Raw genomic sequence first — 13,399 nt, forward strand, 5'->3', positions numbered from 1 at the left:
TTAGTTTAAGCCCATTAGTCCCTGATAAAAGAAGCATTAAATCCAATCCATGGGAAGCATTCACAACTCACACTGTACTTCCACAAGGGATGGAGGGACAGGACACAGGGAATGGCTTCTCACTGCCAGAGGGATGGATGGGATATTGGGAAGGAATTCTTCCCTGTGAGGGTGGGGAGGCCCTGGCACAGGATGCCCAGAGAAGCTGCGGCGTGCCCCTGGACCCCTGGAAGTGTCCAAGGCCAGGGTGGATGGGGCTTGGAGCAGCCTGGGACAGTGGGAGGTGTCCCTGCCTATGGCAGGGGGTGGRACTCATGGGYTTTAGGGTCCCTTCCCACCCAGAACATTCCACGATTCTATAATCCTATTTTGCTAAAAGTGCACTTTCAAGACACTCAAACTATCAAATATGCATCTAATTTTCGGGAAAAAAATGTAGTGYTTCCTACATAAACCATGTGCATTTATCAACTGTTCCCCAGGTAAAGCTCTTGGCTCCTACCACACTGACCAAACACACATGGCCTTCCAGGCATATCCTACAAAAAGATCAACACATTCCCAAGAGCTACAATCTCTCCTGAGCAGACCCTGGGCTGATTTCCCCTTTTCAAAGGGATGAACCATCTCTGCAGGAGTCCCCGAGCTGGGAACTAAGGAGCAGCAGGAGCAGAGCCCGGTTGGATCCCCACCTGTACTCGGCGCCCCATCCCTTGACGAAGCTCATGCGGATGGTGCACATGCGGGTCAGCTGGTACACGGCCTCGAAGCCCTGGTTCACCGACTGCGCCAGCAGAGCAGCAAATTCCTGGTTGTTAAAAATCTTCAGGTTACAGCCTGCGAAAGAACACAACAAGGACGAGGCATTGGCTTAATGGGATTGAGAATTCAGTTTCTTTCAGAGGAACTCRAGGTTGCTCTCCCAGGTCCTCATAGCATCTGGCACCACATACAGTTCCAGAGACAGAGATGGACGCTGCCACATTTTCACAGGAAGATGGAAAAGGAGAGAATTCTGAATGCTGGAGCACTCCCCAGTGATTGTGACCAGTGAGACCAGGCCTGGGATCCTCCTGTGGAACCGCCTTCTTCTCCTGGCCAGTATTTCCCTCCGACTGTAATTTAAAGCCTGGCTATGACTGAACACTCAGCAACATCCCTGCAGCGCTTGAAGGGGAGGGATGCACAGGCTAAAACCAGGAGCTCCCCGGTGCTGGATTTACACAGGGTCTGCCAGCAGAACAGGGAAGTTCTGAAGCGAAACAACTTCAGAAGCAGCTCTGAGGGTTAAAGAGGCTGACAGGGCTGGTGCAGGGCTGGGGTCAAGGCTGCTCCTGCTAAAATCCTCTCTTCTTTTTCTCTATKACATGCCAAACACTTTCCTTCTAAAATTGAAGTTTTTCCCCTGATGYTCAGCCACAGTGAAATGACTGAGAGAAACTTATCCAGCTGTTCTTAGGGGGAAAAGATGAAATACAATAACATCCTTCATCATGAAAATAAATAAATAAATAARCAACACTCTTTTAAACAGTATTGCTACACTTGCTTTCTCCCAGATAACTATGAACAAGTTAAACCCTGAAACCAGGCACTCAGCTAAGGCTTGTTTGGGATTACACATGGGCCAAAGCAGAGAAACACCATTTAGAATGGGATGAACTGTGTTTTGCTAAAAATCACTTGTGAGCCTCCTCTCCTGGGCTGCACTCACAGGGTCATCTGGTGTGGAGCAAAGGGTGACCACAGCAGCTGCAGGAAGCGCTGCCCACTTCTGGGATCAGGGAAGAGCCCACAGGGCTGGAGGCTTGGGGAGTCAGAAGGGAAGGGAACAAGAAGAAGCTTGAAGGGTGAAAGTGTCAGGGCCAGGCTGAGCTCAGGGAGGGAGGAATGAACTCCAGGAGGATGCCAGTGCTGGATCCCAGCCCTCAGGAGGGCTTGGGAACAGGTCTCTCCATGGGAAGGAGTGCAAATGACCAGATCCTGTCAACAAAGGAACGAAGCAACAGCCTCAAACCAGCAAAGATGTGAAGAAAAGGCGGCCAAAGGCTGTGGCAAAAGTGGGGAGAGCTGGCGTCCAAAAACTGAGCCTGGGCTGGATCCCGAGCGGAAATGTGGGCTCTTCATGTCAGCAGATGCTGACTGCAGCCAGGGTGGACTCTTGTGATGTGGTGGAGAATTAAGTCAGAATTTGCAGCACTGGCAGCTGCATCTGAGCAAGGAAACCCATTACGATGGGCCAGAACTCAGAGCGTATGGATCTCCTCTCAAAAGAYAAGCTTTATTCAAATATTTCTAAACAAAGAAGTTCAGTTTTTAAATATATACATGCTTTTAACTGTAAAAAAGTCAGCTTTTGTAAGCCTAGCTAAATAACTAAATTCCATTTCAAACAGCATCTCCTCTGTTACCAGCTTTTTGCATTTATCTGACAAAAAGAGCCTTTTCTTCCTMGAGAGATGAAATAAATTATCTTGTAATCTTTCAGCAAAAACTTTAGACTGTAACCAGAACAACGAGGTGTTTGYAAATGTGATTTCTTTAGAACAAACTAATTCACATGGAGGAGGGAAGGGATTTTATTACAAAACAGAAAAAAAATAACAATTTAAATCTATTATGGGGGAATCTAAATTAAGAGAAATTTCTTACCTTTTACTTAGAGGTCCAAACAAAATTATCAACATGACTATCAGCTAATTACAAATACAACAATGGACTGATAAAACACTGAAGGAATAACTTAAGAGATTCTGCTCTAAGCTGYGTTCAGATTCTGTTCTGTTGCATGAATACTGTGCAAGATGGGACCCTCCACAGCAGCGTCCTTCAGCAGCACCTTCATCCACTTATGCAATAAAAAATGCCCTGCTGGAATTGTCAGGCTGCTTATAAAATACATAAAAACAGATTTTCCAGAGAGGCTGTGACTCCCCATGCCTGGAAGTGCTGTAGGCCGGGCTGGACRGGGCTTGGAGCAACMAGCGAGAGYGGACGGTGCATCAKGGAACGGGATGAGCGCTACAGCCCTCCCAAGCTAAACCATTCCATGGTTTCACAGGAAGTCCCGAAGGCCGGAGACACCGAAAGGCTCGGCGGAGCTGTCCCTTACCTGGGGGGATCTTGCAGACCGTGGCCGGGTGCCAGCCGTAGCGCTGGTTGCAGTTCGGGGACTGCACGAAGATGGCGCTGTCGCTGAGGCACTCGGCGAACACCTCCCCGCCGATGTAGTACAGCCTCACCCCGCGGCCTGCGGACACGGACAGCGGGTCAGGGAGCGGGGACAGCGGGAGAACTGCACCGGGGGAGGGGAGAGATCCCTCAGAGAGTATCAGAGCAGGGACAGCGGGAGAACTGCACCGGGGGAGGGGAGAGATCCCTCAGAGGGTATCAGAGCAGGGACAGCGGGAGAAACTGCCCCAGGGGAGGGGAGAGATCCCTCAGAGAGTATCAGAGCGGGGACAGCGGGAAAAACTTCACCAGGGGAGGGGAGAGATCCCTTAGCTGGCCCTCAGGGGCAAACACCGGGAAAACTGCACCGGGGGTGAGGAGAGATCCCTCAGCCGGCCCTCAGGGGAATCAGAGGGGGAAACACTGGGAAAACTGCCCCAGGGGAGGGGAGAGATCCCTCAGAGAGTATCAGAGGGTATCAGAGCGGGAACAACGGGAGAAACTGCACCAGAAAGTGGAGAGATCCCTCAGCCGGCCCTCAGGGGGAAAAAAACACCCGGAAAACTGCACCAGGGGTGGGACAGCAACCCCGGCCAGCTTTCAGGGGGGAAACACCGGGAAAACTGCACCAGGGGTGGGACAGATCCCTCAGCCGGCTCTCAACCAGCAGTTCAGCTCTGAGTGATGGAAACTCTGTCCCACTGGACATTCCAATAAACTSCTCCGTGAGCCAGGGGAGCTGAGGGAGTCAGGAGCACCAATTCCAACTGGAATTGTACCCCAAACCCCAGCCAGGTCCCTCCAAACATACACACTCTGTTTTCCATATGAATGTTCTATCAGTTAACACATGAAAAYCATCATTTCTTCTGAAAGTCATCCCAGCTGGACAAGACTGTTCGGGGATTTACTCCATGACTTAGAATGGAATTCCRCAGCACTTCCAAATCTTTGCCTTTAGCTAGAGATGACTTTGTGACAAGGACACACATCCATTGCCTATAGGTGTTTACACAAATCATTAAAATCTCAGCTAATAAAGGAGCAAAGTTGAACATTTTGWTGCTCAAGTAAACATTTGCTGTGGTCTCACATTCCTGTTTGGATGTGTTGCTTTCATCCACAGAGCAGAAGGAGTCTGCTGTATTTAAAATCTGATTTCTGAATCTTGGTGGGTTTTGGGGAGTTTTTGGAGGTTTTTTTTTGTGCTAGAAATAATCTTCTAAACAAGTGAAGATCTAAAGTTTCTCCTGWGCAAGAAGGAGGATTCTCCTGTTGCTCAGGAAAGGGTAGAAAGGGGAGCAAAATAAGGACAAAAATCAGGTTGATAAGAGGCAGCAGAAAACAGAAAARAATAAGCAATTTTGCCTTTTTGTAACATAGCAGAAATTTGGGATGTWCTGCTTAGCACAAGTTTCACTGAAAACAAACTGGATGGGACCTTGCAGGAAAAGTGGGAATTGAGACAACAATCAAGGAACTCAGTTTCCATTTAAAAAAGGTCAGTCAGAAAATGAAACAGTGCAGGAGGGAAAAGGAACACACCCATTTATCCCTGACACCCCTCCAGATACACAGAATGTGTGAAATGGTTTAAATCCCATTACACACAGCAGTTTTAGCGCTCCTCAGTGCATTTCTGTATTGCACTTATATGATAAAACCCAATCAGTGCTGTTTGATGGGAGCTCAGCCTGCTGCAATCCAAAGATATTCCTACTCCAGTGCTCTAAACCTGCTGCTGAGGAGGTGGTTTTAGTGGAGCCCTGGAAAGGCAGGAGGCAGCAGGAGTTACCGATGTGCCGCCGGGTGAGCTCCACGGCCGCGTTGCGGTTGACGTTGGACAGCAGCCCCAGGCAGAAGCGCTCCGAGTTGGAGGGGTCGGTGAAGCCATCCACGGTCATGGAGGGCTGCGAGGCGTGGAAAGTCTCCCCCACCCTCTGGTTGAGCTCRTAGTAGGAGATGGAGCACCAGAAGGCCGGCTCGCAGTAGGTCACCGGCTGCAGATCTGCACCCAAAAAGAGCCACGTCAGCAARGGAAAGGGGAATGGAAAAAAMCCCAGCTGGTTTGGGATATTGTTCYGCTTCATTCCTCAGGCTCACTTCAACYAAGGTTTCATTTGAATGGGCCACAGCAAGGAGGTGACATCAYSCCTGGAGCAATCACAAATAGTTGAAGGTATTACTCACTTAGCAAGTGGGGTGTCACTGAGCAGCCTCACACTTGGGGGAAAGTAAAWAAATAAACTCAGCTTTACTATGGAATGTGGGATCACTTTCAGGCAGCCAGTACCTTAAAGAGACACAGAAAAGGACAGAGCAGAAAATCTCAGAAAGAGTAAAGCACAAACCTGCTGTCAATAACACAGGTATGCCGCACCCTAAATCTGTGCACTTCCAACCAGTAAATCCAACTTTCCCTGTCACTGACCCTGCTTGTGACCTCTCTGGCACTGGTGAAACTGGTCTGAAATATGCCCCAAACTGCCTTTAATGCTGCCATCAAAGCGATTTAAAAACTTTCTCCAAGTGCACTTAAACCATCACAGGAAAATCCATTTTCCCAGCAGGTGAAGGCCCTGGGGTCCTGGTTTGACTCATGGACCGAAGCCAAGGGGCTGAAGCTGAGAAGCAGAGGAGCTGAGGCAGCCCCAGGAAGGCCACACCTCCCCCGCATCAGGATGGGCACTCAAAGAGCCCCAAACAATTTCACTGCTCCCACTGGAGCCCAGGAGATTCCAGCAGAGTAAGGTTCCAGTCGAATTTCCTGGAAATTCGCAGCACAAAGGTGCCCAGCCCTGCTGGGAGCCAAGCCTGAGCAGGGGATGTGGAGAGCAGACCCAGCCAGCTCCTAAGTGCTATTCCCCACATGCAGTGCAGGAGAAGAATTCCCTCCCCCCAATTTATCACTTCATCCCYATTCAAATGGTGCTTAAAGGCAGAACAGAAGAGCTCCCATCTGGCCAAAGAGTTAACATCAAACAGCAAACCCRGCTTTTTCCACAGGCTTTCCCATCTGCTGCTCCTGCACGGCTTAGGAGAATCTGGGGCTTAAGAGATCAGCTCCAGAAAAATCCAAGACAGGTTTTTACCAGCCCAGCCTCCTCTCACACTGCCCAGGGTCTCTGCAGAGTTTTGGGAACCTCTTCTCACCTATACCTGCTACTCTATAACCTTCAGGCACAGGTTGGAGCAGCCAAAGGACACATTGGTTTCCTCTCATTACTGCATTGGAAGAGCTCCCTAAGCAGCAAATAATCAGAAAAATTACTTTGTTTTCTGCTTTGTTACAAGCTTTGCTGACAGCAAAGAAGGAATTGAATAGAAGTGCATCTGAGGAACTCTGTAATCCTTAGCAGGCTTCAACGTTTATGAAATATGGACCTTGCACCCATTCCCAGCTGCTTTTACCTGCCACTTGTTCACATTTTAATTCTGTAGCTCAGAGCAAGCCCCTCTCTTGCTGTGCACAGATGTTAATGGTGCATCACATCCAGAAGTGACACAAGTTCATTGTCCCTGCCTTTTTCTCCTGCATGGCACATTTGGTTTCCCCACTGGAAATTGCCACCCCAGGCAAATTTCTCCAGCAGCAGCCTCATTTCAGCCCCAGCAGCCGTGGCCACCTCACCACTGCTCTGGGCTCCTGTGGGCCCCAGGGCAGTTTGGAGAGAGGCCCGGCAAACATCAGCTCTGCCTGGAGCCTCCCAAGGTTGGTCCACCCACTAAAGAAAACAGATCAGTTCCACATGACCGGGCTCTWACTCCACAGCAAGTGCTTTTCTAATCAAAAGGCTGCTCAGCTCCAGAAGTATCTACCTGTGTTGATCCTCAAGTAACATCCTCATGTTGATGCTATTACAAAAACACTGAAACCTCTGCATGGTTTTGCAGTCCTTTCCTTCAGAAACCACTCCACCTGGTTGGGGCTGAAGGAAACTGTGGATTCTCCACTGAAGGATGTACAGAAATTTTATTTCTGGCTTATTTGCAGCTTGAGGAAAGACATAAACCAACAACTCCCGGTTTGAAGAAAAGCTTGTCTCTAAAAACTGTGACTGCAGTTTTAATGATGCTGCTTTCTCCTGTGATTTGTAGTTTTAAACTTCAGCTTAAGTTGCTGTGGGATGGGCAAGTTCCCTCTTGTGTTAGAGCTGTCCTAAATATTCGTTTTCAATTTATGGCTTTACTGTTTGGGGAAAAGGAAGAGCACGCAGCTCTGCTAAAGTCAAAGGACCCTGAGGGGGTACACAATCAATAAAACAGGATACATGAAACCCAGGCAAATCCTGCCTGAATCATCTCTGCACAATTTCAGCCTTGACTCAGAAACAGCTTTGCTGTCAGAAGGGTCCCCCAGGCTCTGGGAGAGTCCCAGYCCTGCATCGTCCCTGCCACATGAAAGTCCTGGGAAAAATCTGCTGTCTGCTCGGCTCCCTCTCTCTGAGCACAAGGGAAGTCTGATTTCAGGGAATGCATCTGATCACAGATTGGCTCAGAACTCACTGAGAGATGTTTCCAACTGTTCCGATCCCAACTCCCTCCTCGGAAAGGTRGAGATGCAGAGGAATGGGTGCTCCCTCCCCACTGCACCCAGGGAAGGGCTGGCTTTCCCCTGGGACAGGGGCCAGGGGGACATGGATGTGACCGTGGGCTGTGTGCTCATTTCTCTGACAGCTCCTGCGTCAAGTCCTTCTGTGGAGCAATCCCTGACAATGKATTTCCTGTGCTCCAAGGGACAGCCCCTCGGAATAACAATGTGTGTGTGACCACAGGGCTGGTCCTCAGCCAGCCCCAACTCCCTGACTTCATTCCCAAAGTCCACAGAATGCTGGCAACTCTCCTTGCATTTTGTGTTTTTCCTCAGTTCGTGTTTCAGCAATAGGGAAGCGATCCTTGGATATCTGTGACTTTCACTTCAAGCTTATGTTTGACAACTGAAAACTTGACAGCTGTAATTTGGAACCGAAACTCAAACACTTCCAATTCCAACACACAAACTGAAAGGAGAATACAAAAAGAAAAGATTCCAATATGTTACCTTGCAACACTTCTGTGCCTGGCAATGGAAAGATGAAATTCCCTGAGCTCCTTCCATCCCACGTTTCAGCCTGACATGAAAAACCTGCCCTGCTCTTCGAGGTAACCCTGCCCCTGCTGTCACACTCAGTTTGCCTCGTGCTGCTTTATTGCCTCTATAATTCCCTGGAATATGGCCACAGGATTTAAGACCAAAGTTCAGTTTACACAAAGTAAACTGTCTTAAAAGCTTCAGGTAGTTCAGCTCAAATAAACAAACAATCCTGGGACATTATTTTCTTCATGGCAAAGATGGAAAAGGCACTCCTCTTCTTAAGAGCTCACTGAGAAACTCCCTCCTTGCACACACTTGCAGTGGGGTTTGAATTTCCTTTCAATTTCCTCAACAAACACACAGAGAAAGCCTCCTCAGATTCCTACACAGCAAAGTCCAGCCCTGGATAGCAGAGTTCTGCTTACCCATGGGATGACAGGCGTACTGCAGGTCACCAGCCACCACCAGCTCCTGAGTGGAGAGCCCAGAGAGCCCTTCCCTGGGCTGGGACTATCAGGCTGAAGGTCTGACTTCCCTGGGAGCAGCTCCTGCTGCAGATAAGCCATTTACAACAGTCATGTGATGACAATTTTGCCCTTGGACACTTTTGAGTGGGGCTCAGCTGCCCTTTCATATATTATTTTGTAGCTTCCTCAAAGGCAAGAATTTACAGTAAAATTAAAAGCAACAAGAAGCTCTTCATTTGTGGAAGCTCCTGCCTGAGAGCAATAAATATGTTTAGCAAGAACTTGAGGGTGTCTTTTAATGCTGGTAAATTAAACTGCTGCTCTGCTGTCTGCTCCTCAGACTACAAAGAGATTCCTTGTGTTTTACCAGCTTCACCTGCTCCTTTTTTTTGTCCCCAGACAGCACCTGAGACATCTGATGTGTGAATAACCAGTGTCCCTGCCAGGRAGGACATGGGGGGTCTGTCTCCTAGAAATTCCTTTCTGCCTTATGTAAGGAAGATGCCACTTGCCAGGATGAGTTTGTTACATGGAACTGGCTTTTCATTTTTAGGTTGAAAAAAGGAAGAAATGCGAGAAAAATTTCATGACCTCCCAGGCAGCACCATGGATCGCAATAAAGAAAATAAACATTATTCAGTAATGTATTCTGTTCTTGGGCTGTAATAGTTAAAAGAAATAAAAGTTTTGTGTCACTGTGGTAATATTAACCAAAAAAAAAAAGGGGGGGGGGGGGGGGGGGGAAGAAATCCTCTGTTCAACAGCCCCAAGATATCCACAAGTCAGCCAATGACTGACAAATTTTGGAGCAGTGTCAAAGTCCTGTGTGCCAGGATTAAAAGCATATGTAAACTTTATGGCTATGGTTATTCCAGAGAAATCTCAAGTGGGCCCTGTCTGCTGCCTTAATGAACAATTGGGGAGCTGATCCTGCAGCCAGGCAGAGCTGGGAGGGATTTTTAWGGCACATAGGGAGAGCAATTCCAAACAGGGCATGAGCTCAGAGTGATGGAGATCAGAATCAAAATAAAGGGTGGAAGTTTTAAGATAACAGAGAGAGCCCAAAACCTCTTGTGGTATCTCAGAGGTTCAGCTGCTCTCCCTTCTCCTCTGGGTTCCCCTGTTTGCTGTCACAGCTATGGAGTGAGGTCTSACAGAGCCCTTGAGGCTGGAATGTGCTCCCTGTGGCCAGGAWGGAGCTGGGAGAGGCAGATGACTCCACACTGAGGAGTTCCTGGAGTTTGGGTGAGGAGAAGCAGCTGGGGGCCTGCCATAACAATCCTCCCCCTCCCGTGCATCTGTGGTTGGTGCATCCCCCCACAGCATTCCCCACCCTCAAACAGCTCTCCAGGAATGCTGTCCATGACCTCTCCATTCACTGGCATTGCTGAACATTCCCTATTTATCYGGAGTCTCCAGCCCCACCCCAGCCAACCTTCTCCACTTTGCTCTGCTAAGACCATGCTCAGTCTCACAGAATCACAGAATTCCAGGATGGTTTGGATTSGGAGAGACCTTAAATCCCATCCAGTCCATCCCCTGTCATGGCAGGGACACATCTCAGTATCCTAGGTTKTTCCAACCTGGCCTTGRACACTTTCAGGGATCCAGGGCAGCCACAGCTCCTCTGGRCATCCTGTRCCAGGGCCTCCCCMCCCTTCCAGGKAACAATTCCCTCCTCACATCCAATCCAAAGCTGCCCTCCAGCAGTTAAAAACCATTGGAATATCGTAAAAAGTGCACAACCTCAACACCATCATTCAAATGTCACCYTCTTGACTGTAATTACACCCAGCTCCCAGGATCATGTGCTTACCCAGATTGTTGTGTGCAGGAGACATGGGGTTTGGTGATAAGTTTGGAGAACCTGAAAATCAAGATGGGATAATTATTGCTATGGAATCTGCACCAGGAAAAACACTCACAGGATCTGCAGTGCTGCCCAGGCTTGTTGGAGGGACAACCCACTGCTCACTGAAGTCTTTTTTGACACTGCAGCTACTCTGATGCTTATTACTCTTCATATGAGCTTTCAAATATCAACTTGCTGCCCCTTCACAGGGAATTCACTTAAGTTTAACCCATTAATTTTTCCCAACTGAGCAAGCACTTGACTGTTTTACTTTTAGGTATTATCATAACAAACCCTGTTAGCTGGGCATTAAAGAGCTTGAGCGTATATTGCCAGACAAAATAGAATTTAAAACATAACACTTTATACCCACAATCCTGCTGGGTTTGGGACAATGAAGTATTGGATCAGGTTACACAGGTCTGACCAAAAAACTATCAGAATTTTATTCTCAATCATGTCAATTTGGTCCACAAATTCTTGGCATATATTTAAAATATCTGCACTTGGAGGTCCCACAGATGCTGACAGGTGGTGCAGCCCATTTTCAATTTTCCTTTCAYGCTGATCTGAGCTGGTTTCTTTATTTATTTCATTTTTCCTATAATGASAGAAGTCCATGACATCTGAACATTTATATGGGCTATTCCAACGTAATATATGGATTATGTGAACATAAATTATGTAACCTCATTGCAAACTGGGTAACTTCTTTTTGTGGCAACAAGAAGAAATCTGGACATTCAACTTTCTTTGAGATAAGGCCACTAAATGAAAACCCCAAAGGTGACTCACCTGCATCCATGCTGGGGTTCATCTGGTGGTCACTGGTTTCTCCATCCTCACTCAAATAGCCTGGAGGAGGGGTCTCTGCAGGCATAAAATCATCACACTGTCAGTGCAACTGAAAAATCTGGATTTTAGGCACCAAAAACAATCACTTTGTCATTCACAAGGAGCCCAAATTCTTTTTTATTACTTTTCTTTCTCAAGCTGCTGGAGGGAGGAGCCAGCACAGCCAGAGCGATATCCRTATTTGTAACAGAGGAGGGGGAAAACAAAAAAATCCGGATTTTCAGTCCCATGAAACTCTAAGTCATGGAGGCAGTTTTCCGTCCACATATTTCTCCTCTCCTGGAGTGCAGCTGCATAACTTGTCCATGCAAATAAGGTGTAAATTGCTTGTAAAAGAGATACATAAATAGAAGAGCTCAATTCCATCAGAAATTTGGAGAGTTTTACTCAAAATGGCTGAATTTCAAATGTAAACCTGCTAAAGGAAGATTCAGTTTAGATTTCCCAATAAACTGAAGATGTACCACTGAACGAAGGGGTGAGTTTAAAATGAACAAAACAAAGCTATGAACAGCACTGGTGAGTGCCCACATTTACAACTTCCAGCTATTTCTGCACAGGTTCCCACTCCATAGTCCAGGGGAACAATGGAAAGAAGGATTCCCAGTGTGGGATACCCAGCCAGGATTCCCTGCGTGCTCTGACCCTTCCCTCTGCTCCCTGTATGGAAGACACAAGGTACCTGGAATGTAGTTGCTCTGGGGCTCGATACCTGCTGGGAAGTTAGTGTTCTCTGGGATGGAGTGGCTGTAGTCGTCCAGGGGCGGGAATTCGGCYGGAATCTCCGTGTGCCGAGGCACCAGCACCGGAGGTAGCACTGGGAAGGGAAAACAGGGAACAGCTTTGAAATAAAGTGACTAAAACGCCAGGAAAGGAGGATAAATCACTTTGGAGTAACAGCCTTAAATCCATGGAGCACAAAGGGGCTCCCTGTGGGAGAGGATTTGGTTTCCTTCTAAAATAACAGCAGCGGGTGAAGATGCTGTTTGCTCCCAGCAGGTCTCAGCTGGGAATGGGATACAGCTTATCAGAGCACACCTGGTCTGTCTGCCCCTTCCCAGGCAGAGAAACAGCTCTGCTTGGAAAGCCCTTTAAAGAAGGTGCACCCCAGGATTCCCAAAGAATGAGATTCCCATAGGATGGAGCAGCCAGGTGGGATTAGCATAAACATCCYGCCTGGCTCTGCAGATCTGCGCTGACACGCAGCAGAAGCTGCTGCAGCTCCAGATCAAAGTCTCTTCCAGAGGCAGGARAAGACTCCTCCTGTTAGGAGGAGACTCCTGACAGGAAGCTGGGAGCTGCTCTTACACCCAGCTCAACTTTATAGTGAGTTTATCCTTAACTTAGCACCAGCAGTGAAGGATGCAGAGAACAATGCCACAGTTCCTGCTGTGCATGAGTTGCTTACGTGCACACAGTGCCACTCTGGTAACCTGGAACCTGCTCACTTGGATTTCACTGATTCCCAACRATATTTTCCCCCTGAGTGTAGGTTCACAAATTATTCTACTCCATACAGTAAGGGATTATCCTCCATAACAGACCCGCTGTGCCTTCCAAACCCAGTGCCTGGAAATGGCCTTGGGATGCCCCTTCCTGGCAGGGCTGGGGCAGTACCTGGGGTCTCCACTCGCTGGTAGTGGTAGGGGTTCACACACACTTCRTCCTTCTTCATGTTGAAGGCGAACTCGCACATCTCCATGGCGCGCAGCTCGTGGTGGCTGTGCAGGTCGGGCCAGCGCCACAGGCGGCAGTAGATGACATGGGGAAGGCCCTTCCTGTGGGACACCTGGAGCCGCCCATCCAGGGATCTGCAGGGAGCAGAGAGGAGGGGGGTTAGCCTGTGTTAACAGGGGTGGTTCTGTTCCAACACAGGCACTGACAGGAGGCTGCTGGTGCCCGTCTTCAGCRCAAGGATTTACTTCCAAAAGCTGTAAAATCATGGAATCCCAGACTTGTTTGGGTTGGAAGGGACATTAA

The 13,399-nt window shown here is 48.3% G+C and overlaps 1 protein-coding gene across 2 annotated transcripts in view; it reads right to left on the minus strand.

The window, feature by feature from the left end:
• SMAD3 (SMAD family member 3) overlaps nt 1-13,399 on the minus strand; it is a 68,794-nt gene that overhangs the window by 6,379 nt on the left and 49,016 nt on the right. The window contains exons 2-8 of one of the 2 annotated variants that reach the window (XM_057372294.1): nt 13,037-13,230; nt 12,102-12,236; nt 11,360-11,434; nt 10,529-10,579; nt 4,967-5,179; nt 3,113-3,250; nt 693-837 (exon numbers count right to left, since the gene is read on the minus strand). In XM_057372294.1, coding sequence (XP_057228277.1) covers nt 693-837; nt 3,113-3,250; nt 4,967-5,179; nt 10,529-10,579; nt 11,360-11,434; nt 12,102-12,236; nt 13,037-13,230 — 951 coding nt within the window. Of the gene's footprint in view, nt 1-692; nt 838-3,112; nt 3,251-4,966; nt 5,180-10,528; nt 10,580-11,359; nt 11,435-12,101; nt 12,272-13,036; nt 13,231-13,399 lie in introns of those variants that run through there. The other variant, XM_057372293.1, reaches the window with a different exon arrangement.

The sequence above is a fragment of the Malurus melanocephalus genome, unplaced genomic scaffold (assembly GCF_030028575.1).
Source record: "Malurus melanocephalus ecotype Western Australia unplaced genomic scaffold, MMel_1.1 scaffold_169, whole genome shotgun sequence".
Taxonomy (NCBI): domain Eukaryota; kingdom Metazoa; phylum Chordata; class Aves; order Passeriformes; family Maluridae; genus Malurus; species Malurus melanocephalus.